General features: G+C 44.0%; 6 protein-coding genes across 8 annotated transcripts; 3 read left to right on the forward strand and 3 right to left on the reverse strand.

Moving 5' to 3' along the window:
• The first annotated feature begins 21 nt into the window (after positions 1-21).
• Positions 22-859, forward strand: LOC108157188 (homeobox protein MOX-1). The gene has a single exon (XM_017289117.2). It carries the CDS (start codon positions 361-363, stop codon positions 844-846), a length of 486 nt encoding a protein of 161 aa, XP_017144606.1. The 5' UTR covers positions 22-360; the 3' UTR covers positions 847-859.
• On the reverse strand, positions 844-2,242 carry LOC108157187 (MKI67 FHA domain-interacting nucleolar phosphoprotein). Its single transcript, XM_017289115.2, has 3 exons — positions 2,054-2,242; positions 1,639-1,986; positions 844-1,578 (listed from the first exon to the last, which is right to left on the reverse strand). The coding sequence occupies exons 1-3, from the start codon at positions 2,147-2,149 to the stop codon at positions 928-930; spliced, it is 1,095 nt and encodes a 364-aa protein (XP_017144604.1). The 5' UTR covers positions 2,150-2,242; the 3' UTR covers positions 844-927.
• Positions 2,243-2,738: 496 nt separating this feature from the next.
• Positions 2,739-4,532, forward strand: LOC108156736. The gene is made up of 6 exons (XM_017288395.2): positions 2,739-2,957; positions 3,015-3,206; positions 3,269-3,472; positions 3,534-3,767; positions 3,834-3,880; positions 3,933-4,532. The coding sequence occupies exons 1-6, from the start codon at positions 2,805-2,807 to the stop codon at positions 3,940-3,942; spliced, it is 840 nt and encodes a 279-aa protein (XP_017143884.1). The 5' UTR covers positions 2,739-2,804; the 3' UTR covers positions 3,943-4,532.
• A 341-nt stretch (positions 4,533-4,873) lies between these two features.
• LOC108156735 (diphthine methyl ester synthase) lies at positions 4,874-6,242 on the forward strand. The gene is made up of 2 exons (XM_017288394.2): positions 4,874-5,149; positions 5,244-6,242. The coding sequence occupies exons 1-2, from the start codon at positions 5,015-5,017 to the stop codon at positions 5,952-5,954; spliced, it is 846 nt and encodes a 281-aa protein (XP_017143883.1). The 5' UTR covers positions 4,874-5,014; the 3' UTR covers positions 5,955-6,242.
• A 38-nt stretch (positions 6,243-6,280) lies between these two features.
• On the reverse strand, positions 6,281-7,596 carry LOC108156734 (COP9 signalosome complex subunit 6). The gene is made up of 2 exons (XM_017288393.2): positions 7,054-7,596; positions 6,281-6,986 (listed from the first exon to the last, which is right to left on the reverse strand). The coding sequence occupies exons 1-2, from the start codon at positions 7,450-7,452 to the stop codon at positions 6,342-6,344; spliced, it is 1,044 nt and encodes a 347-aa protein (XP_017143882.1). The 5' UTR covers positions 7,453-7,596; the 3' UTR covers positions 6,281-6,341.
• Positions 7,597-8,924: 1,328 nt separating this feature from the next.
• LOC108157234 (elongation of very long chain fatty acids protein 7) lies at positions 8,925-24,217 on the reverse strand. 3 transcript variants are annotated; one of them, XM_017289193.2, is made up of 7 exons: positions 24,077-24,217; positions 18,191-18,431; positions 16,081-16,271; positions 15,923-16,000; positions 14,116-14,278; positions 13,913-14,049; positions 9,629-9,910 (listed from the first exon to the last, which is right to left on the reverse strand). In XM_017289193.2, exons 2-7 carry the CDS (start codon positions 18,348-18,350, stop codon positions 9,629-9,631), a joined length of 1,011 nt encoding a protein of 336 aa, XP_017144682.1. In that variant the 5' UTR covers positions 18,351-18,431; positions 24,077-24,217. The 3 variants fall into 3 exon arrangements, with proteins under 3 accessions (XP_017144683.1, XP_017144682.1, XP_033244729.1); XM_033388838.1 differs by having other exon boundaries at positions 18,191-18,496; XM_017289194.2 differs by lacking the exon at positions 24,077-24,217 and having other exon boundaries at positions 8,925-9,910; positions 18,191-18,350.
• Between the last annotated feature and the right edge of the window lie 579 nt (positions 24,218-24,796).

Consider the following 24,796-nt stretch of genomic DNA (forward strand, 5'->3'; position numbering starts at 1 on the left):
GGCCGGAGTCGGATTCTGGATCGTTTCGGGTTTGTTTTGACAAGAGATCCATAGACTAAGACAACATAGGGGAGGGGAGGAGATGGTGGGTGTCATAACCGCTCAAAACTATAAAAGAAAGGGAACGAAGATCGGGCACGCGACGATTGGTAGTCGGGGGTTGGGGTTCGGTCTTGTGTGTCCAGATGTTGCGGACAATTATCATATCAGCAGCACATCATTTGCAGTTAAGTGAAAAAGCAGATTGAGCCGCGATCGGAAGAAAGAGAGCGAGGGGCCACTTCCTTAATAAGCTTCTCCCTTGGGTCCGAGCGATCAGTATTACGTAGACTCTAGCCGCGAAAGGAACCAGCATCGAGCATGAAGAACTCCAACTCCATGGATTGCGAGACCTGCTATTATGTGGATATTAACAAATCATGGCTCAGCCAGACCCAAGGCTATACGGACTACAGCTATGGCTATGATCAGATGTATAATCAGGGATACCATGAAATGGAGGCCACCTGGTCGTCGTCCAACGATGCCCACGAGCTGGATGCCACGCAGCAGGAACAGCACAGATCACCCGCCAGGCAAGACGAGCCAGTCCGAGACTCCAATCCGAAGGCCAGGACAGCAACCACCTCGCAGCGCAAGGAGCGCACAGCATTCACCAAGTCGCAGCTGAAGGAGCTGGAGAGCGAATTCCTCTACTCAAACTATCTGACGCGCCTGAGACGGTACGAAATCGCTGTGGCCCTGGAGCTGACGGAGCGGCAGGTGAAGGTTTGGTTCCAGAATCGCCGCATGAAGTGCAAACGCATCAAGCTTGAGGAAGGAGGAGCCACCAAAACGCACTGCTAGTTTGTACAGGGACATATTTTAACACAACTTCTCTTACAAATGTTCGCTTACTAAGTAATTAGAGTAAAATGTAGTTTACGACTATTTCTTCAACTTCTTGGACTTGACCTTCTGCAGCGGCTTGGCCAGCGTCTTGGCTGCGGCCAGCTGCAGCTTCTGTGTGACGGCATTTTTATTGGCCTTGGGTGCCGGAGCGGGCTTCTTCTTCTGCACGCCACCAGCGCCATGTTTGCGCTTTAGTTTATCTTCCAGCCGGGCCACAGGAGGGTTTTTCTTCTCTGACTTTTTCGGCGGCGGTGGAAGATTCTGCTCCTCGTCGCTATCCTCGGAATCATCGCTGCCCTGCGCACTCTCCTCTTCCTCAAGCTCAAGATCAGACTCATCTTCGGAGGCATCCACATAGTCCTCGTCATCAGAGTCTTCATCGATGGTGGTGCCCAGCAAGTCTTCTATGCGAACCTCCTTTGCTTTTTTCTGCTTCTTTCTGGACTTGGCAGCCTCGCTTGTCGATGGTGCATCGGCTTCTGGCGATTCCTTGGACTTATTGACAGGCTCCACGATAAGACTCGAGAAATCAATTCCCAAATGATTGTACTTCTCTTGTATCTTCTTGATTTTTCCAAGGTTGGAAACAGTGCGCTTCTGGCAGGAAGCTTCGTTCCAGTTGTTTTGCTTCTTTACGCTGTTCTGCGTTCGCTTAGTGATCTCCGAAACGTAGATTTCTTTGCCAGCCTGAAGAGCATTGGAATAATTACAGGACCTATCATTTCACTATCCCCCTTACTGCCTTACCTTGTTGTGTACCCTCTTCACGGAGGACTTGAAGTAGTTGAATTTCTGGTTTTCGGGCGGAATGTACGACGCCTTGACCACTTTCTGGAACATCAGATAGTTGTCCATGGTATCGGCGGCCACCTTGGCCACCTCCGGATACTCAAACTCGACGAAGGCAAATCCCTTGCTGTTGCCAGAGCGTGGCGAACGGGCCAGCCGGACACGCAGCACGCGACCGAATTGCTTGAAATACTGGCGCAATTGCTGCTCAAAGAATCCGTGCGGCAAGTGCTTGATGAACACGATGCCGCGCTCCTTGCGCTCCTTCTGGTCCTCGGGCTTGGCTTTTGGCAATTTTTTCTTGATCTGAAAAGAAATGGAGCAGCATTTACAGTTAGCAGGCGGCAGCCATTGGAAATGTTGTTCCCATTACCTGTCCGGAGACCACAGTTTTGACCGCCTCTGGCTTTTTTGTGGGCGAAGCCTGTTTAGCTATCTGCTGTGCCTTGGGCTTCTTCACCGGCGCCATGTTTAGTTCTCTTTAGCAATTAAATTAAAATAAACGAAAAAAATGAAACTGCCGCACGTGGAGCTGAGCAGTGTGTCCCCCTCAGAAATATAAATACCGACTCATTTCCAAAATATACCGTAAATATACTGACGAATTCAAGTTATATTTTACATATTCCGATTTTGATATTCCGTCGAATATTAATAGCTTTGTAGATCTCTAAACTTTTCCCACATAAGATTTCCTTGTTTTTAGTCCTTGCTTTTATTGTATTTTGGCTAAAACAAGGCAATAACAAAATAGTTCAACAAGAAAAAAAAAACAGTCGTTGGTATTTGAAGACATGATGCGTGTATATCCTTTGTATACCCTATTTCGTTAATTTAATATGAAGATCCTGTTTTCCGAACTGTTTTTAAAACGTAATTAATAAATAAATTTTGCAAAATTTATATGTTTCAGACATATTCATGCATATGATTAGTATCTTGTAACCTACGGAGCCGGGGATGACAAAAATTTACTCAACTCCATTATATCCTTTTCCCTAGGGTATGAAAATTAGTTTTGCTAGTTTCGATATTTAAAAAATGCAGCCCTTCCTCTCTTCTTCTTCTTCTTCTGCTGCGTTTGTTTTGTTTACAAGAAGAGGCTCGCTTTACACAATTTTATAATGAATCCGACGGAATTACATGATTCTTCCATTGAATCAGACGAGGATAAGATTCGAAAGAGCTACGATCATGAGGACTTAAAAACATTCCTGGCCAAATCGACTATAAAGGATTATTTTCAACGTGCACTGCAAATATCAGATTGCTATCAGGTAAGGTAAACAAATTTCCCCCTGAGTTTATTGTTCTCAAAAGGCATTTTTTTGCAGCTGCTAAGCTATTTGCAGGCGACTTTGTCCAGATATGTTTGGGCAGATTTTGATCTGGAAGAGAAGCTAGACTTATATATTCTGGCCATAATGATGATGACATACGAACAGGATAATTTTATAGTTATTGATAAACGCTTCACGCTGTTAGATACTGTCTCCAATTTAGGATCTAATCTTTATCCAGACCAGGTAAGTTATCAAGCAAATACACTTCGCCTTCCTACATTATATGTGTTGTGATTGCACTTCAGATTAAATTTATTGCCAATGGCTTGTATAAGAACTTTGTGCAAGGCGTGGGAGCCAAGCGTTTGGAAAATTTTTTGAATATGCAGGCGGCCTTTCCTCGTCTAATGCTCTCATCTGGATCTGGCAGTGACGTTGTCCTGGCCCTGCTTCTGACCATCTTGAGCGGATACACCAAGGTCCCAGCAAGACTGCAAATTACTGGAAATGTGAATAGCCGCGTACCAGGCATTGAACCCAATATTGTACGAATATTATTCCTATTTGCAGGCGCGTAATGCATTCGAAATGGCAAAGTTGGTCAACTGGCAGCAGCTGGCGAACTCTGATCAATACCATGACATGTTCATTCTGATGCGCTCGTTTTTCCTCGTCATAAGTATGTGGATTAATCGTCAAGAGTTTCTCGAAAGTGATCTTGGAGCGGAAATGCGCACATACTTCCTAACCGTGTGCAAGGTATTGTGCAGAAAAACCGCCATCGAATCAGACTTTGCCATGACGGTTAGTTTATTGCGCATTATTTCACTAAATGGACGTTAATAAGTTTATTTTCAATGGTGATTCCAGCTGGAGCGATTCATTGCCCTCTGCGTTGTACGTGCAGCAAGGATAGAGTAAGGATATTCTGAATATAGCGTATATCTTTTAATTCTTGATCTCTTTCAGTGAACCCTAATGGTCCCTAATGCTAAGAGATTACCATAAGTGTTTTTTTTTTTTATTTGTCGTTCCATATGGAGGATATCCAAGGGGCTGGGTACCAATCTAGCTGCAGATGCATCCGCAATAAATGTTTTCATAAAGTTCTCATGGGTGCGTATCAGTATCGATACTACGGAACACATATACATACAAAGAACAGTTAATTTGAATAGTTCGCCATTGTTGGAACACTTGGTGGTATTTTTTGTTGTTTGCCTGGCGCACACGATGTCTTTTTGGTTTTTGTTCAGTGCCATCAGAATCACTGGCACCAGGTTGATCGATATTGAGTTGAAGGTATTTGATCCATTTCATCAATCTATTATATTATCATTGTCAGAGTCACTCATTCACTTTCGAACAATGTATATTTGGCGCGCAACAGTCGATAGTATCGGCAGCCGTTTGGTGGGATATTTTCTTTCTTTTTTTGGGACTTGCTCTCTTTTCCCTCGTCGAGGGATTTTTCAACGCAGCAATGTCCTTTTTCCCAACATTCCGTAGAACTTTTTTGTTTAAACCTTGTTTTATACAGAATGCAATAAAAGTGGTTATTTAAAATGAGCTAGTGAAGTAGAAAATTTATTCATAAATCAGAAAAAATGATGTGTTTATGTATGGAAGTCATATCTATCTAGTAATATTCCACGGAATATCAAAATCTATGAATATGCTTTGCAATCCTTGACGGAGAAGGATTAACCCATTTTAGACCAAGGGGGTATTTTAATATTCCACCGAATTGAATGAAGATTGAATAATTTGAGCGCAGTTCAGGTGATAGATATCGTTTAAGTTTAAGTTCAGAGTAGAGATGGCATGGATCTAACAGAAGAATTTACAGTTAGTAATATTTTCCGCCATTATTTCAAGTCGTTGAACTGTTTAAATAGAGGGGGCTTAAGTGGGCTAAGTTCGACAAATTCGCGGGCGGCACTGACGGGCACGTGTTGGGGTCTGGTCCACAACATTTAAATTATTTTTAAGCGCAGAATTGGCAGTAGCACGCACGCAAGTAACAGCTCCAGCTCCAGTCAAGTCCCAGCATGTTCTATCTAATCGGACTCGGCCTTGGGGATATCAAGGATATCACAGTGAAAGGGCTCGAAATTGTCAAGCAATGCAGTCGTGTGTACCTCGAAATGTATACATCAATTTTGGGCTGTAGCCTTGAGGACATGGTGAGTAGTCTTGGGGGCAGGGCAGGTGGTCGCAGGAATACCGATTTTACGATTTTCGCTTAATTTTTTGCCTGCCGCTTTGTGTGTGTTGCAGCAAGAATTCTACGGTCGACCGTTGCTGCTGGCAGACCGTGACCTTGTGGAGCAGGGTGCCGATGAGATTCTGGCGGGAGCGGGCGAGACAGATGTGGCCCTCCTGGTCGTCGGCGACCCCTTCGGCGCCACCACGCACACAGACTTCATTTTGCGCGCCAAGGAGAAGAACATACCCTACAAAGTAATCCACAATGCGTCGATAATGAATGCCATCGGCTGCTGCGGCCTGCAATTGTACAAATTTGGAGAGACTGTCTCCATACCATACTGGGACGAGACCTGGAAGCCAGACAGTTTTTACGACAAAGTCAAACTGAATCGCCTGCACAACATGCACACGCTGTGCCTGCTGGATATCAAGGTGAAGGAGCCCACCCCCGAGTCGCTAATGCGCAAACGCAAGGAGTATATGCCGCCGCGCTTCATGAGTGTGGCGGAGGCCGCCCACCAGCTGCTCAATATCGTGGAGAAGAAGGATGCCCTGGAGCGCAACACAGTGCTCAATGAGCAATCCCTGTGCGTGGGCCTGGCACGTGTTGGCCAAGAGACGCAACAGATTGCCGTGACCACGCTGCTCGAAATGCGCTCCACAGACCTGGGCGGCCCGTTGCACTCGCTGATCATTCCCGCCAAGGAGATGCACCCACTGGAGGTGGAATTCCTGCAGCAGTACGCAGCCAACATCAAACTCGATGATTACAATCATTAACTAAATAATTCCCACCGACTTTGCATTGAAATGAAATGAAATTATGATGTATCTACATCTGCACATAAGTGTTTAGGAAATGTTGTATATGCATACGCCAGATGGGCGACACATTGAATTGAATTTAAGAAGCTCGAAGCTCTGCATCTCTCCATGGATTATAAGAAGAAAGTGATATACATATGTATGTGGTTTCACCCACTTGGCTCTGCCCGCTAAATTCCATCTTTATCTGTAGTTTGCCAATTGTCAGCAAAAAAAAAACAATAAAATTGCATTAACCCATTACACCAACCCAACCCAACCGAAACAACTCAAAGGAAACATAATTTTGACGCTTTAATTGTACATCCTACCTCACATCGCATTTGAAAAACCATCATTAGTTCAGTAGTATAGTCCGCGCATGCGGCGCGATGATCCCTGGCGGTCGTAGAGCATGTTGAATTTGTTAACAAAGTGATGCATATCGTTGCAGCCCTTGGTAAGGGTACCCAGATAACTGATGAGGCCCACGTCGTTGCATTGCGTGTAGAACTCCTCCTGAAAGGCGGGCACCTGCATCACTGGCAGGCGGTGGCACAGTGCGTACGCTTCGCGCAGTATCTCCTGGTTAGCTTTCAGCTTGCCTGCCTCCACATCTTTGATGTACTGCAGAACGATTTTGATGCGTGTATTGAGCATTTTGATGGCACTGTCCTGAGCCACCAGGTGCTCGGCGACCACACTCTTCTCGCCCGACTCGTTGGAGGTCATTCGGGCCACATGATCAACGCCAATGCGCTCCGCCTCCTCGGTGGCCAGTGTGTAGGTTAGCGGCACAAACAGCATGGTGGCCTCCCCGTCCACCAGATCGATCAGCGACTCGTAGAGCTTCAGCGGCAACTGATCCACGCTGCGCGACAGCGGGTGCAATTGCAGCATGATGGGACACTCGTTGATGGCGGCTATCTGTTTCTGGATCTTGATGTCGTCCGCTGTGGGATTCTCGCCCGTCGTATACCAGCCAATGAAGTCGAGGTCGCTGAATACCTGTACAGAAAATGGGCAGACTCAATTATTGCCGCGGACCAACGCAAAGATTCAATTGGGGACCAACCTGCTTGTACTGCTGCTCCTTTTTGTTGTAGTAGTCTTTGTTGATTATCGTCTCGTCCCCAATCACATCGGTCTTGAGTTCGAACGAGTTCATTATTTCAATGTTGCGTCCCTTTTGTTTGCCAATCAGCGCCCCGTAGACCTGACGCGGCTCCCCGTGCTGAGCACGGAAGCGTGTCCAGTGCTCCGATATATTCATTATGACCAGCGGGTGGAGCGAGATTGTCACCGAGCCGGTTGTACCCTCTGCAGCCATCACATTCCCCATGGGCTGTTGCAGCTGTGCCTCTGGTTTGTTGCTGCCGGCGGCAGCTGCGGTTGCGGCTGCGGCAGCTGCAGCCGCCGATGATGAGGTGCTTGGCTTCGCCGTCATGTCCACATCGACCTCCATTTGTTCCATGCTTTGAGTGTGGTGTCGTGAAGTGTGCGCAACGAAAATGGGTCACGAAATTCCTAGTTTTTTGGTAAAAAATATAACTCAAAAACTCTTTTTGTTTGATCCCGTATGTGTGTTCAGCAGTGTGACCGTATATTGTCACACACCCATACAATGAAATACCGAAATCTGAAATCGATAAAAGATATTCTCAGCTGATTTGTAGCTCGATACTCAAATTCAAAAATTGCTAAAAATTTAATTGCTAATAAACAACAGTGTTTTTTTTCGTGCTACAAGCGAATGGAGTCTGCGATCTTCTGCAGTGCTCCTTCAGTGACCAGCACGCAACAAGCGCGGAGAACCAAGCATCCCATTTTCGCAAGGTTTGTGGAATCGCTCGGTAGAAGAATGCTCAGTCGCCTAAACAAAGCTGGGAAGCTGACTATGTTCGTAATTGGTAAGTATTGGATATTTTTTCGACATTTTCCAATGGATTTATCAATAAAATATCCCGTCTGACCCTTAGAAATATGCCGCAATATACCGTCTCATATTCAAAATATACCGTTAATATACCAATGAAAAATCTTAGCCCATTTAACCCGCTCTATTTAAACAGGTTAACAAATTGAATTAAGCCGTTACTGTTTGTTACTGTTTCTTGTAAGTCTATACCTTGTCATTCCTTACAACAAAAGGTACCAAGATATCTTTCAACTGAACTACGCTAAAACTTCTCAAGTTGCATAATAACGTGCGTGTACTGGTACTGGTCGACAGTGGGTTAATCGTTATCTGTCCATGATTTTGAAGTTCGGTTTTCATATTAATTTTCTCCGATTGAATTATCAATTTTCTACAAGATATGCTAATTTTAAGGACATTATTTTATTGGATTGTGTCTAAATAAGGTCAAAGCATAAAATGTAATGTATGGAATGAAGGGAAATTCTTGCAATAGAAATAACCCACCTATCGATACTATCGACTGGCGCGCCTACGTTTGAAAGTGAATGATTGACAAGGATATAAGTGCATTACAGTGAATACATTATGCATGGAAGAGATTTGATTTGAGAGAGCGAAAATTAAAAACCCTGTGTATAAATGTTTCAATAACCTATATGCATTAATATATCATTGAAAATGAAATTATAGATTGGAAGGCGGTCACACTGTTTTGACAGAGTGGCCACCCCTTTGTCAGTCTTATCGGATAACGACGGTTAGACTTAAATTCCAGTTCGAATGTTAGACATGTTTTGGTTAAGCACTTTTTTGAAGAATACCCCTTTAAAAATCAACTCAAAGCACACAGAATATTGATTCATTAATCGGATAAACTGTGCATTCAACATTCCCACTTCAGATTTCGTTGGTTTACAGTGATTTCTCGTAAATTAATTGATATCTTCCGCATGAACGACCCTGCCAAGTGTTGGCTCTGTCCAATGGGGAAGTAAAACAAATAAAATAGACTCGGGTCGTTATTGAAATGTATCTTTTCTTCGCTTTTATTTGTCTTCGCTTTATAGTCGTGCTCCTCAGTATTGAGTTGCGCGCATGTTGTAAGTTAGACTAGTTTGCTTAGGCTAGAGGGCTTAGCGGACTACAAATATTTAACATTTAACAGGCTATTTACAAATCGTCTATACACAATTACAATTAACACTTACTTAGGCACTATCGGGGGTAGCGCAGAGTTCGATTAAAAACTACGCTACGTTCGTGAGGTTCTAGAATTAGGTGACTTACAGCTTAGGCAGATCTCGAAAATTGACCCAGTTTCTTATACAGTTCACATTACGAATACAGTTACGACTGCTAACCAGAGGGGCATTCTCTTCAGCGGACGCATGACCGGACGGATGTCCGTGACAAGCGAAGCAATAAAGCAAAGCTAGCGCAGTCGTAGGAGAGGCTGGTAGAATAATTGAATTCCTCATACGCCCCGTAAAGAGGTGGCTCTTCTTCTGGCTGTTTGGCTGTCTGGCTGGACTTCCTAACTATCCGTGTGCGTCTGTCTATCTGTGCATTTATGGCTCTTAAGCTTAAGCTTAACGTAAGTTAAAACCTTTGTACCAAAACTACTTCCAACGTTTGATCTGTTGCCAACACCAATTTGTCCAGTTTACGAGTATGCAAAAAATTTTTGTTCCCTTTTCGAGCAATCCGTGGAAGCACTTCCTCTTCTATTCTAGTGGGCCTTCAGCTTCTGTGTCAGCATCTCCATATGGTTATTGTTGTTGCTGTCTGCCTTCGACGCCACCTCCTGGGCTGCCGTGAGCTTCTCCTGCTGCTGCTGCTGTAGCGCCTGCTGGGCCTTGGACTTCTTGTAGCTCTGCATGTAGAAGTTCATGAAGAGGCAAAAGAATATGGAGGCATTCAGCAGAAGGAGGGCCGAGATGAACTTCGAGAACTGGCACTGGTTGCTGAAGAGGGCGCGTAACGTATGGAAGATGCACAGCACGAACTGGGCCTGGAGGGAAAAAGTATAGATTGACATGACATATAAGTAATTATATATATTTTGTGGAGGGACTGGGAAAGTTCTAGTGCATACTATTGTTACGCCTGACTACTGGGAAGACCTAATCACTGGTTCAGCTCGGCAAATACTTGACTCGACTTGGCACCTGCCCTCCTCTTTGCGGTCATTGTCGTGGCATTGAAAGGGCGGCTTAGAGCTTGTCTCGTTACGGAAGTTGTAACGTCATCCAATTAGCCCGTGTGCGGTCGTAACACTTTTATTCTCTTGACTTACAGCTCTTTTGAATGCGGCTAATAAAACGGCTAATAACTGGGGGGACGGAGACGGGGCCGAATCAACACCAGCATCATTGTGGCACCCTTGAGAGCACCCAGCGAAGGCAATCAAAAAGTACTCAAATATGCACATGAGTGACCGAGTGAGTGCTTCGGATTCGCTGTAATTACTACCAGTATTATGTAGTTATTAGATATCCATAAATGGGGCTCGTGTCTCTGTTTGACCAAGTTCAACAAGCCACTGGCTGCTTCCATTGACCTTTGGCGACCCCAATAGCCCCCCGTGTTGGTAAGTGTTATACAACCCATATTTAGCTTTCCTTTATTGATCACTGATTGATCGTAAATTTGATGATGTTTCAGATGTGCGGCAGTCTAACGAGTCGCCCCTGCAGCTCCTCCCACAGTTCCTCCTCTGCGGCGCCGCCTCTCGGTGCTGCAAGACCCAAAAAAACCTGCTTGTTTTGGTCGGTGTGTGCCACCGAGTGTGCAGTTTCTGATGACCTACAAAATATTACGTTGGTCAGCCAAGCGCTGCAAGTTTCCATTAACACTGCACTGCAAGTCGTGGCAAAGTCACTGAGCCAACGAACCGCTGCCGCTGCCGCTGCGTAGCTTGGGGCACACTGTCGGTTGGCCAAGCGGACAACTGTGCCTCTCGTTGCCACTGCTGTTGGCCAAGTTTGAGAATTGCTTGTAGCCGGAGCGTTGAAAGCCAGCGTCAACGCTTAGACGCTTCGCTGGCACTGTGGGCACCGGAAGATTGATGGAAACGGGTCATTCTTTGGAAGAGTTCTGAGGGATACTGCATGGGGTTTTGGTCAGAAGAATTCTAAGATCTTAACAGTGGACTCTTTGTGCCTTTGTTGCATCTAAAATGTATATTTTCTCCCAATTTATTCGTTTCATTCGCCCCACTGTGCCGTGCCGGGCCTATTATTGTCAATCGATTGCAAAATCCATCTTTAGAGGCATTGTACGCTCTGCCACTGTCTGGGATTGCGTGTGTGGCATGTCTCCGTGCCTGCAAATGCCGGCAAATGGCCAGAAAAATGCAGTTGCACTTGCAACATGACTTGACCAGACATCCCGCTTCCCGCGTCCCGCTGGCTCCAGTCTCCAGTCTCCCCCCAGCGCCAACAGTCTCGGATCACTGGCTGGCAATTGAAAGTGGCAGATCGCTTGTTGACTTTTACCCAGACACAGGCACTGGCACAGGTACAGGCACAGGCACAGGCCGTGGAAAATTGCATGAGTGCATGTGTAGTCTGCCCAGTGATTGCCATCGACAATAGCCACAGACAACGCAATCGCCGACATAGACACTCACCCGGTTGGTGTGGCAAGTTCGTCGCGGTGCTGGATAAAAGTGAACGCTCCACTCTCGACTCGACTCCACTCGGAATCAGCTCGGAGCGGAGCGGAGCGGATTGGATCCGATCGGATCGCATCGGATCGGATCGGTGGCGGGCAACATTCATTGCCGCAAAACGGAACGAAACACGAAATGATAATGTAATCGAAACTGGTCGGATCGGAGTGGAAGTCGGTGGGCACCAAATGTGGAAACTTCGGAATTGGAATTGGAAATGGAATTAGCCAGGTCTGCGCTGCGCTTGGTTCTGGTCTTGTCTGGCTTGGCTGGAGGATGTGGCAACAAATCTAGCCACCGCGGCTGGCCAAAATGTTGCCAACAATTGGAACCTAATTCTCACTTGGCTCTGGCCACAATTTAGAGCGTGCGATATATGGTTTGGCTTTTGCGGCTAATTGCTCGGCAGGAACTGAAAGAATCTATTGCTACGCTATTGCGCATAAGATACGAATACTCGCAGATCCAGTACTGCATCAACAACAGCACAGCAGCAACTAGAACTGCAACAACAACTTAGTATAACCGCTTTAACGGTTACAGCAGCATGACAGATAAATTATCTATGAGATGCGTCTGCCCACTCAGCATTTGATTGCGGCTCCGCCTCATTATAAATGTCGGCAGCGAGTGGAGGGGCAGAGGGAATCGCACAGAATCGAGCGACAAGCAATTGGAAAACATCAAGAAAACTGCTCGGAAACAACTGCGAAAACAACAGCAGCAACAATCTAAATAAGCACTCAACTGGCGACACATGAGTATATCATATCATACCCGCATAAGACGGGTACAGTGAGGACTCCCAGAGTGGGATTATAGTTGGGGTACGGGTACAGTGAGACTTTAATTGATTAAAGGTATAGATCAATGTTCAATCAGTTTTATAATTCAAGAAACAACACGTATTGGTTGGATGAAATTAATCGACTTAAGAAAGATTATCTCTGAGCAAAGGTACCCAATTACTTATGCTATAAAATCCTCTAACTGTCCCATAAAGAAAATGTATATAAATTATTTGAAATAAATCTTAGTTCAAGGAAGCTTTCCACATGACTAAACTTATCACTGTTCAAGTTTTTGTGGGATTCCCTAAAGTGGTTCAAGTAATTTTCCTAGTCACTGCCGGATTCCGCAGGGGGTTTACAGGTTCGGCTTTCCAGGAAGCACATACTACTATCCTTTTCAATTTCCATTTTAGTTTTAAGCAGTCTTATTCTCCCTAGTTCTATCATATGGAGTTCCCCCTGTTTATCTCCTGCATTTCCATATAAAACCAGTGCTTACTTAGTATGTACTTAACTTAGTCACCGAACGTTTGACAACTCAACTGTGGAGCAGAGAGGCTTCAAGGCGATTCACTAACAAACACAACAGCAGTGTGGCATAGAAGGAGGCCAGCAGCTACAGCAGAACAAACTAAACCTGCCATGTCTCCATGCGTTTCAAGAATTTCGAAACTTGGAAAAAAAGAGAGATAGAAAACCCAAGCTAAAATGCAATGAAACATATTTACCCACCAAAGCTGTCCCCTTCTACTATATACGAGTATATATGTGCTTCTGTTTACTCGTGTCCGAGTCTTTGAATTATGCGTAGACAATCCAGCGAGAACCGATCATGTGGAGCCGTTGGTAACAACAACAAAAAACAGATGGGAAAAACCAGAAACAAAACAAGATCAGAGCAGCAATCTCTTGTTTTATTTCAGTCTCTGATTCCATTTGGTTTCACTTTTGCTATTGCTTTTGCTTTTTGCAGAAAATCGGTAATCAGAGCTTGTGCAATTCTCCAGAATGCATGACCGATCGATCGGTGGCTAGAAGATTCGGCCTTTGGCCCCGGCTGCTCATCGGAGTCGAATAAACAAACAGAAACCACTTGCAGAGGTCGAAGAATCTGAGTGCGAGAAATGCCACTTGTGCTTGTGGCTAAACGCAAGACACAGCTAGAAGCATTGGCCAATAGATTTTTTGGCATAATGCACACAGATGCTGCACTGGCGTCTAGGAACGTGATTGCCAATGTGATGGTGTGTGTGCCTTTTGGGCTAAATGAATAATACCATTTTATGTGGCAGGGGCTTAGACTGGGGGGCCCAGGCAGAGGCAGAGGCACGGCACGGCACGGCTGGGATTGCCGGTCTAACAGGTTTGCATTTTTGGCCAATTGCCAACAGCTCTAGCAGCAGTCACTAAGTTCCAATCTATGTCCGAGAAGCATATTTCTAACTTCTAAACGAGTTTCGTTTAATTTTCGGGCGGTATCTGTGCTGGAACAGATCTATTTTAATGCCCCCTCCCCCTCCCCGTGCATTCTTGATCGATCTATACTTACGATCTGCAGCTCGGTCATGTATTTCTTCCACCACAGGAACTTGGCGTACTCGGGTCCCATGGCGGACATCATGTAATAGAAGTACATGCACACATGCACAAAGTTGTTCAGCAGATTGGGGAATGTGGCATTTCCACCTGGAAAACAGCAATCAAAGGTTAGAGTTTCCCAAAGAACACAAAGCGAGAGAAGGCTCCACCCACCTGCAAGGAACTTGACCAGGACCCAGGTCTCCAGCGGCGTCACCGAATGATGGTAAACATGCAGCCAGGTGATCTGTGAGGATTTCTTGCGCAGCACAAAGAACACGGTGTCGGCGAATTCCGTCAGTTTTGACAGGTAGTAGATGTAGCACAGGTTGAGCATCTGCCAAACAGAGAGAGACAAAGCGAGAGAGATTGGGGTAAGTGGGGTGTTGGGTGTGCGGTGAGACCTGACCTTGCAAGGTCGTTATGCAATTCTCAACGCCCATCGAGCGATGTGACCAATTAACGTAGAAACCACAAAAGCAGCGAAGAACTTGCGCAATGACATTGACAACGTCTTCGCATCGCTTCGCGTCTCGTTTGGTTTCTTTTCGTTTTCGTTTTCGTTTTCTTTTCAATTTTCATTTTTCATTTTCTTTGTGGTTTCTAGTTTTTCCTGTTTCGTGGTAGAATTTTCGTTCAACAAGAGTGAAACCATGTCATGTAGGGGCGCACATGGCGTATGCGTAATGTAAACAATATTGACTTTTATGGGTCTCGCTTGGAATGATGATAATTATGCTAATATCCGGAGCCCTGTGACCGGCCTTTGAGCCCGGGTTTATTGACTTGTCGGCGGTCCGTCTTATATTTCGGTTTTCTGGCATTTACTGCGGATGTGAAATCGATCAATGGGTAGATCTTCCGCTCGTGAGGGATGTTTGTTTACACACGGTTTATGCTCTATTGATTTAAGGCTTAAACAAAAGCCAACTACAATCACAATCACAGCTAGAGGCCCTTGTAAATGTTGCTAATTTGATTGTAACATAAGCATGAGGCAAGGGCCTTCGGGGGGTGTGGCACTCTTAAATGGATTGTGGTCCAAATGTTACTACTGGAAGCTTGAAGTGAATGTAATATGAAGTACTCTTTGTTGGGGGTCATTACTTATAGATAGATATCTGTCTTTATCTGGAGAAAAGTTGATTTGAACATCTGAAGAGTAGCAAGATGGGGTAGGATTAACTGGTGAATGTTTTTTATTACCCTCAAGTATCTTTTAAGCTAATATAGTAAGCTCTTATTATTCAATCCACTTTGGAATCCCTAAAAAGAGCATTCATCCATCGGTTTTCATGTAACTTCAGGTTTTCCTCAGTGTTACAGTTTTACGAACATTTTTAAATGCCTCATTTTGTGGTCCACAGCCAAATTGGCATTAAGTGATGCACTTAACTTCAAACTCTCATTATCCAGCTATTTCTTTAATTGTTTTCCAGTTGCGAGCGCTTAGCCAGCCATTTGAGTGGCTGAGAAATGGGGAACACAATCGATTGAGAGGCGTAACAAAAGACTGGAAGCCAGCAATTATCTTTAGAATTTGGATTAAAAAAAGCCCCCACTCCGGCCGGCTAATTGGACTTCCGAAATCTGCTGCCCATTTGAATGTGAACTTTGTGCCACGATGGAGGCATAATTAAAACACTTTGGCTGTAGCTGTTGTTGTTTGCCTCTTGGCCGTCTATGACCAGTCGACTAACTGACTGGCTTTGAGCCGAACTCGAGACGCACTCTTGATTGCTCTTGAGGTGGCTGGCGGAGTCGGTGATTCATCAGACATAGAGGCAACGAACTTGCCGACTAGAGAGCGGAAGAGTTACCGCCGCAAGGTGAGACGCGGACAAAGGAATAATGCCGAATGATATAATCGAATCTATAAAATCTATAAGTCCACGCGTCCCTCTTAAAATAGCACCGTTCCATCGGGGATGAGCCAGTTTCGTTTTTGTGTAGATTTGGGTGACCGGTTGCGTCGACTTACCCGCTTGGACATGGGACCATCCGAGTAGTCAACCGGTTGGCACTTCAGATTGTAGTTCAGCCAGCCGGCCATTAAGTGCTGAAACAGAAACGGGAACGGGGATGGGGCTTGGCATTAGGGGGATGTACAGTGGGGAGGATTCCAAAGTCCGGACTCACCTCGTAGAACATGTAGCCGCTGAGGGCCACCTGAAAGGCGTTGTAGATGACCAGGGTGCGGCGTAGCTGGAAGGGCTTGCGGTCGCGCATGAAGAGGGGCCCCAGGACGAGCACCCAGGAGAGGTAGATGGCCACCAGGCCGAAGGTGAACATCGGATGGTCCATCAGGTGGAAGCGTTCCGCACGCGGATCTGGAAATTCAAGCAACAAAATCATCAAATTAATTGCCGCAATCTGTTCACAAGTTATTTGATTTAATTTCTCTTTTCGTCTATGCAAATCCTCGAAGACGTCTCGGTCCCAGAGCTGGTTTCGATTAGCATTTCATTAGCTCATAGCACCTCGCGTTTTGTTAGCCAGGCAATTCATCCAAGCTGAATGAAATCGTGAATGTATTCGAACAAAACAAAAAATACGAAAACTATTTGCCGGCTAATTTCTTTGTCACTGTATCGCGTTATATGTCGACACAATTGGCTTTCGAGTAAACAATAATTGATAAATACTCGTACTCGAACATGAACCGGAATTGTAGCTTGAAATAGAATATTTCCACTTGCAAAGAGTCTACGTCGGTAAATGTCGTCATAGAAATGTCAGTGCCGAGGAACCCCTAACCCTATATGGAGAGTAATTACCAACTGTTTAACATTATTATTCCTATTTTCCAACTTTTCCATTCGATTGCCTCTGGCTGTTTATTGACAGCAATCGACTAAAGACATTCTGGGGATTCATTAATTGGCAGGCAGTTATTCCTCATAAAGTTTACTGGATGGCGTATTACAATTATTCCATTTCGATGTTGTGAAACTTCGAAATTGTTATAAATTGTTCTAAAGAAATAAATATTTATCGTGGATCAACACAGTGCCATCTAGTATAATCCCTACATTGATCATATATCTTTAGATATTATAAAGCTTTGTTTAATAAATCATGCTTTTTATACCCCATACTCATTCGCGTTTGTTTTGCCGGTAAATTCCGCAATTAAAGTCTATTCAAATTTATTCCTATATTTCTCACATTCTGTATTATTTGAATTTGAATTTCTGCGCAAAAGTTCCCCTCGAATTGCTTGTCTAACCTTTGAACGGCTTTTTCTACAAATTTTCCTTTTCAACTATTCTTCTTTAACCATTGTTTTTCACCCTTGACAAATTTTCTAGAAATTTCGCCTTGTCATCGTTTCAAGTTCGTTTCCTAAGTCTTTCGTTTATGGCCCCGCACTTGATGTTTGTTCAGCTTATTTGCATGATTTTGGCATGATTCAATCTCAGCTGGCTGGTACACTGCGCACTATTTGCACTTTTTTTTATTTTTATTTTAATCGCATCTGCCCGACCTGCCATTGACCTCTCGCCGGCGACATCGACCGGCGCGGCTTCTGACTGCCACAGTCGAGAGTGTCAATATGGGGCACATGTGCTCAGAGGCAAAGGCTGGAAACGGAACGTTGGGGCAAATGCCCTTAGATACAGGGGCAATCCCCATGTTGTACGATCAATGCTGATGCATCATCTTCGGGTTAAAAGTGCTGTATTTTTTTTGTTTGCTATTTTTTCTACATGCTCAGCTGCACACGGAAAGAGCCAGCGGCAGAGCCAAAGGTAAAGCCAGAGGCAGAAGCAGAAGCAAAGCCTGAGCTGAGTCGTCGATCTCGACGGTCGCTTCATAAAAATGGCTAAGATAAGCAATGTAAATACATTTTAATTACGTTAATAATTGTCAAAAATACAATTGACATTGCCAAGGTCGGCATTTAATACACTCATACACTCACACACACAAACACACACACGAAAAAACCTTTTTTAATTGTCCTAGAAGTTTTTTTTGGTTGAGCTTTTGGTCTGAATCTCTTTCTTTTTTTTTAGGCATTTTTGTTTTGCCGCTTTGTTTGCTTTCATGTACGTTATTTTGTTTATGATTTGTCGGACACAAAAAAATGGCAATTCATCATTTTTATGCGTTTATAATATGGTTAAATGTGGACTGAACGATTTCGTGCTGTTTAGGGTAGATGAGCTGTCGCTTTAGTGTCACGTCTCCGATTGTAGGGCCTTCAAAGTTAAATGCAATTTGAATCAATTTCAGTTCCACCTACCGCCATAATCCTCTTCCACCAATTGGTAGTAGCGCTGCACCAGGCCCGTGTAGTTGCGTGAGGTATGATGGGTCTTGAACTCGTCCAGCGCGATATTGGCTATCTCCACGACCATTTCGTAGCGCGAGCTGGCATTGTAGTAATGGTAGTTCATCGTCATGTTTCTCCTTTGTTTTTGGGGGTCTGGGCAATCTGCTGAATGAGTTACTTAAGCTGCAAACACTCTCAGCTCAGCTCCGTTCTGTATAGATTTGACTATGGTTTCGTTAGGCTCTCTGTCAAAGGCTTGCCGCAGGATTTCTCATGCTGCGCTCAAGCGGAAAAAAAAACTTTCGATTTTTGCTTTGGAGTTCGTGGAGCTCGTTTGGCTTTCAGCTTCGATCGAGTAGAAGCTGCAGCTTGTGCCACTTTCCAAAAACACTTTTCAACGATGATGATCGCTTCACAAATTGTTCATACTAAATTGTAGTATACTAAATGGCTTAGCTTAGTCGTTCGACGCGCAGACTTGGCTGATTCTACCACCACACCGTAGGAATGTTTATGCTCAACTGAATCTAAAACTTCTCGGCAATCACAAGATAAAGTAACTTTTTCGCGTCGCTGTCGACCGAGCAACGGCAGCAGCAGCAGCAGCAGTAGTGGCAGCAGCAGCAGCAGAAGGCAGCAGGCAGCAGGCAGCAGTTGCCGATCACGACGCCTGAGCTTGTGCAAAATACTTAGCAACAACACTAATACCCATACCATCCCACACCAAAACCCATACACAAGCACCTCTCCGACTTCGACTTCGACATCGGAAACTTGACGAACACTGAGGCTTCGCACAGAACAACGGAAGTTTCGTTGAGTTCGTTTGAGCAGCTCAGCGCCGCACTGCATGCAATTGTCTGCGACTGTACCGGCACCTGTGTGTGCGTGTCTATGCGTGTCTGTTCGTGTCTATCCGTGTGGCCCAGTGGGTTCGTTTTTTATTTTTTTTTCATCTATTCGCTTGATTTTGAGCATGTTCCGTATGGCATTCAACTTTGAAGTTGCTGCCGCTGTCGTGCTGCTGCTTGGTGATGCTCGTGTATTAGTGGGTGAATTCTGCTCTTTAATGGGTCAATGCACTGAGAATTGAATAGCGTTTTTGGGGTTTAGATATGATAAGTGCTTTGGCACACATTTAGCAATGTATCAAGGAAATTGCGGGGCTTGTCTTGCAATAGATTTCATTCAGCTATGAAAGTTGGAAAGTAATTTGATCGAAAGATCTGAAATCGGAAATCTTGTTAGGTACGATTCGATTGATTAGCATATCCGTTGGGTAGACACAGAAATAGACGTATTCCCCAATAGAGATGCGGCTTTGTTATAGCATAATCCATTAGAAACGATTAAACTTTACGGATAGAAACGATGCTAATCGGAAAAGAGGATTAAACAGGCTTATAGAACTATTTTCAGCTATAAATAAATGATCGGAAATTGTAAAGAACTTTGGACAATACAAAGTCTTAGTTCCTTCTAGATTATTGATCTTGAGTAGTATTGTTCGTGGAATTCCTTCCATACTCATTTTAATATTCATTCTATCCATAAAAATTTTCCTTCAAAGAATCTACAAGGTTAAAGAGAATATTGTTCGATCTCTACTAATTGTTTTGTCTCTCGTAGAAATTAAGTAAACATTCAAAAAATTTCATTACTCCAAGGAGTTCAACAAGTTTTCGTTTAAAAAACTTCACAAGCCATAATGTGACTGCAAAGTACTCATAGTTACCCATATGTATGTACATAAGTAGTAGTTAAAACACGTTCGTAAACATCTTTAATGGTGCCTTACATTGTGACAAGTTATATTATGTTTTTGGGGTTGGTCTAGGTATGGCATATTCCTGGACTTCCGCCTTGTCTTTGAATGACCTCAGATGAGTTTTTTATTTACGAAAATATGACAAGGTATCCATACACACACGTATGTGTAAGTCCCATTGATGCTTACAGGCCTGGCCCGCAGAGAACTCAGTTAACATAACCTGTTCTCGGGCAACCGGCCCTGGAGGTGTTGACTCGGGGATTGACTTGCTGATAAGCTAAACGAATTCTCGGTCAGCATCCAGAATGAGTGCTCCCTAGAATGGTAAACGTGTCAAGGTGCCATCTAATTTAAAAGGAGATCCAGATGGCCTCAGATCCATAATCGATCTGTGTTCTGTGGATACGTGCAGAAACCTATCGTGATCAAGGCAGGAGCCACTGGGCTAAGTGTCATTAAATTGTGTAAGGCATCGGACGTGCAGTGAAATCTTCATCGAGGTCCGGGTCGCGAGCGGCAGACATTTATGCGAATATCTTAATTATGCCACTGAATGCCACATGAGCGGGTCGACTCCATACAGAACCATTTTCATTTTGTCACAAATTAACGCCGTCAACGCTGCAAATTGTTCTTTGAAGTTCAGTCAGAGACCCCCCTCCCCACGGTCGACCTTTGGCTTGATTATTTTGGCCATGTTTGGGGCCGAAGCCGAAAGTGGCAAGGATGCCACGTCGGCCACTGCTGCTTCCACTGTTTCTGCCTCTGCTAACGGTTGAATGCGATTAGCCAAGCTTGACTCCAGCACAGGCGGCTTCTCCACTCTACTCTGCTCTGCTCTGCTCTGCTCTACCTGTGGCAGAGCTTGGTAACAGTCTCGTGGCATTTCACGGTCTAGGTCTAGGTTAGTCGGAAGTCAAAGAAGGCAATGGCAACGCCGACTCTTCGATGATAAATGTATGCTTCGATAGCTCCAGTTTTGCTGTGATTTTTTCTCTGCATTTTGTGAATTTCTGTTTCATCAATATGTGATCTTTGCCATTGGCGAAACAGCTTTGACTTCATCATAATCAATAATACATTTTTGAATATGTTTACTAGGGGCAAATGCTAAATGTTGTCGCTTATTATTTGCCTGATTAATGGCCCTGGCGTTGACAAGGGTTTACGCATTTCAATTGCCAATTTTTTGGGCAAAACTATCAAATATTGAGTCATTTGGTAAATGTTGACATTTCTGATTAATACCTTACTTTTACTTAAAACAAATGGTGTTGGTAAAACAAATGCTGACATTTTGGCTCCACTTGTAAGAGTGAGTAATGGATTTTGTATCGTTTTTACGGTGGGAACCAGAGAAGACTCTGATACTTTTTGCAAAGCCTTTATATAGATCAATGCTAATCAAATGATTGAAAGAATTTTTACCTCCATCTCAATGCTAATCAAAATGTTGAAAGAGTCGTTCCCCAACTTCTTGATAGTATTTATAGATAAAATATATTTTGCATATGAATAGACATAGTTTGACCATTTTGCATATTTACAAAAACTATATCAAACTGATCCCCAATCAACTCCAACTCCAACTCAAAATATATCCTACAACTTTAAAGTTCTGAACCCAGAACCACGCACTTATGAAACAATGAAGCTGACGCAGCATGATTGCTCAGAAAATATATTTAGCACGTAGAATATAATTAAAAATTAATCAATTAATTAGCACAGAGGCAGGCAGAGGTGTGGGTGTCCACACTTCCACCCCTCACACCCGATGGGCGTTACCGGAGCCCCGAGCCTGCACTCAGATTGACCCTTGACCATTGGCGTTTTTTAATTGATAACGGCATCTTTTCGAAAGGCTGGGCCCTGGCCAGCCCCCCGATTAGAGGCCATTCCGTATCGGAGCTGTAAACAGTAATTACATTGTTACAGCGGCTTGTTAACGCTTTCCCCCATCGGCGTCATGGAAGTAACAATATTTTCCAGACATTTCGTAACCTCTGCTATTCGATTGCAAAATATTTCATGTTAACTTTTGCTGGCGGCGCGCCGGTGGCTTATCCGAAGATCGGGCCATACTTAGTCTTAATTGCGTTGCAATTTGGTGCAGAAAGCCGAGCACGCCCTGACCCTGAGCGCCAGAGAGACAAGACTTTAATTTAAATATATTTATATCACATGTGCAGATGAATTTGGCTCTCGGAATTTCAAGCCCAAAATACATTCATTCGCTTCGGCATGGCTAAGCACACAACACATTGGCCCGGCCCTAATTGAATGGGCAAAGCCAGAATTGCTGGACCTTAGTTGGGCAATGTCGGTGGAAGAATCGGTGGCTCTAGCAGAAGTTGGCACGTTCCCCCGATTGTCACGCACAATGACTTAGAGGCCAAGTGCTGGGGAGAGCTAGGCCTACTAATCAATTGGCCAAACATCTCTTCACATACAGCCAAGACAAGAGGAACTCAGAAGAGCGGCTAGGGTAAACCCCGTACACCAGAAACGACCTAATCCGACACTTGGTCTTGCGTTTCAGACTTAATGTTTTGACTTGAGGTTTATGAGGCAAGACGGCGGCCAAATGGGAATGTTCTTGGCATCACATGAGTCTGAACTTGAAATCACTTTGATACTTTTTCGCTGAATATTAATTAGGAGCAGAGCAGAGCAGCCAGCGCTAGTGCCAAGAATAGATCCCGCGTCAGCTCACTCGCAATTAAGTTTCAACTTTGAACTTGACACAGTTGCTGGAGCGCGCAAAAAAAAAAGAAACTAGATAAATTAAAATATATAAAATTGTTTCAGAAATTTATTGAAAATTGGCAGAAAAAAAATCAAGACTAGAATTGATTATGCATTTTAAGTGGCTTCGACTAAATGAAAACCGCTCTGCGCCATCGAATCTATTAAGCTTCTTAGCCATATGTTGTTCTTCTCCATCTCCGTGGGCCTCTGCGGCGGCTACATATGTACGTCTAGCCGATCGATCAGGAAACGGAAGTAACGATTTCTTTTTCTCTACATATTAATCTTTTTGTTTTTTCTCTCGTTTTTAGCGCCTGAAACGAGTTCCTCTCAAGGGCGACCCAACGGTAGTTGTGAGCCAGCTACGACTTGAAAATATTCGATTGATCGAAATAGAGGGAGAGCGAGAGCGAAAACGAAAACGAGAGCCGAGCCGCGAAATGTATCTCTTAGACGGTTGGAAATCGTATCGTATCGGTATTTCCGTGCTGGCAAACGAGTTCGATTTGCGCAATTAAAGACCAAAGCCAGTGAGCAGTGACCAGTGACCAATGACCAGTGCTTGACTTGATAACAAGATGCTTTGGATGGGTAGAGAGCCCGCCCGTGGAGGCAACGACCCTGTTACGACACTGGAGTTGGTCAGTCCCCGGGTCAGTGTTACTTTGCAACTCATGTAATCGGTTAATGGCTGTAGCTAATAATAGGTTTAGTTAATTTCCCAGATGTGTGTTCTTGATTGTTCTACATGAAAATGGGCTGTGCGAGTACTTTTCCCAAGGAAACGATGCAGTATGTAGTTGTTAAATATCCTTGCCCCTGCATTCTTAATAACATATTTTATCTCATATTATGTGAATTTTTCATTACTATTTTGAATAGTTCTCGGGAAAACTTGAACTACTGGCAATTAGATGATACGTAGAGGGAAAATGTGGACTTTGCATATGAAATGGGTTATCTTTAACACTTTTCCAGAAACACTTCCAACTTTGACTTTAGCTCTCAAAAGTTGAATTGAAAATGTCATGCCAGACAGTCCAAAGTTAAAGTTAATTTTCATACGACCCGTTGTCCATGTACCTTCAAATGGACTTATAATAAGTCGTGTACACACACGCACACACACACACGCACGATTGATTAATAAGTTTCCAATAATACAGTTTACAAGAATAAAAGCTTAATAAGCTTTGATCGTCAATTTATTGAAAATTGAAAACAAAACCGTTAAGCAAGCACTAAAGTCAAACTTTATTCAGCCATCTGGTAACTCTAATCGAAGCTTTGAGCTAAGCTTTGAAACACCAACGCCAGATGACGCCAGCATGTACCGGCTTCTTCTTCGTTTCACTTCGTGGCACAAGATTCCATTTTGTGAGGGCCTGCCCGTGCAAGCCTCACCAGCACCAAAATCGCGATATAATACTCGAAATGCACTACGCAGATCCCATATCTTCTTTTTCAGTTCAAGACGTAAATATAACTAAACAGGTGTAAGCCTCTGCATCGGGTTATAAACTCTTTCCCAGCTTCCACCTAAAAGGAAGAAGCATTTCCGACCCTAAATGTTACATATACTCTTGATATATTCATATATTCAGCACATTCAACCGATTCGATATATGTATAGCCCCGTTCGTTTTTCTGTAATGGGTATTCTAATTTCAGCCAGAAGTTTAGGGAAAAAAGGCATTCGAATGGAGGTGGGAAAGGGCTCTACTTCGTGTGTGGGAAGTCGTGAAAACTTTCGTGGAAAGTTTTGTAGTTTTTAACTTAAATATTTGTATATTCTTTGCTCGTGTCGTTCCGTGCTTACAAAAGCCAGCATGCTGCCATCTCTTCGAGGCAGCGAAGCAGAGTCTGAGGCTGATATACCACGAAAAACTTTAACGCTAAAATTATAGGTTTAAGAGCCTAATTTGCAATTGTTGTTGACAACGCTAAGAGCAATACGTTGGGCAGAGCAATAAAGCGGGTTTAAATGCACACACGTTGCAAATCTTGTGGCACAGGGCTCACAGAGCACTCAATGGTTGGGCATCGGAAATCGA

Source organism: Drosophila miranda, chromosome 2, assembly GCF_003369915.1.
Source record: "Drosophila miranda strain MSH22 chromosome 2, D.miranda_PacBio2.1, whole genome shotgun sequence".
In the NCBI taxonomy this organism is placed as follows: Eukaryota; Metazoa; Arthropoda; class Insecta; order Diptera; family Drosophilidae; genus Drosophila; species Drosophila miranda.

Coding starts and splice junctions, on each gene's coding strand:
- LOC108156736 (XM_017288395.2), top strand. CDS start 2,805: ATGAATCCGACGGAATTACATGATTCTTCCATTGAATCAGACGAGGAT. Junction 3,473..3,533: donor GACTGCAAATTACTGGAAAT/GTGAATAGCCGC, acceptor TCCTATTTGCAG/GCGCGTAATGCATTCGAAAT. Junction 3,768..3,833: donor AATCAGACTTTGCCATGACG/GTTAGTTTATTG, acceptor TGGTGATTCCAG/CTGGAGCGATTCATTGCCCT.
- LOC108157187 (XM_017289115.2), bottom strand. CDS start 2,149: ATGGCGCCGGTGAAGAAGCCCAAGGCACAGCAGATAGCTAAACAGGCT. Junction 1,987..2,053: donor AAACTGTGGTCTCCGGACAG/GTAATGGGAACA, acceptor ATTTCTTTTCAG/ATCAAGAAAAAATTGCCAAA. Junction 1,579..1,638: donor TGAAGAGGGTACACAACAAG/GTAAGGCAGTAA, acceptor AATGCTCTTCAG/GCTGGCAAAGAAATCTACGT.
- LOC108157188 (XM_017289117.2), top strand. CDS start 361: ATGAAGAACTCCAACTCCATGGATTGCGAGACCTGCTATTATGTGGAT.
- LOC108156734 (XM_017288393.2), bottom strand. CDS start 7,452: ATGGAACAAATGGAGGTCGATGTGGACATGACGGCGAAGCCAAGCACC. Junction 6,987..7,053: donor AGGAGCAGCAGTACAAGCAG/GTTGGTCCCCAA, acceptor TTTTCTGTACAG/GTATTCAGCGACCTCGACTT.
- LOC108156735 (XM_017288394.2), top strand. CDS start 5,015: ATGTTCTATCTAATCGGACTCGGCCTTGGGGATATCAAGGATATCACA. Junction 5,150..5,243: donor GCTGTAGCCTTGAGGACATG/GTGAGTAGTCTT, acceptor TGTGTGTTGCAG/CAAGAATTCTACGGTCGACC.
- LOC108157234 (XM_017289194.2), bottom strand. CDS start 18,350: ATGACGATGAACTACCATTACTACAATGCCAGCTCGCGCTACGAAATG. Junction 14,279..15,922: donor ATGGTCCCATGTCCAAGCGG/GTAAGTCGACGC, acceptor TCTGTTTGGCAG/ATGCTCAACCTGTGCTACAT. Junction 14,050..14,115: donor CCTGGTCAAGTTCCTTGCAG/GTGGGTGGAGCC, acceptor GCTGTTTTCCAG/GTGGAAATGCCACATTCCCC.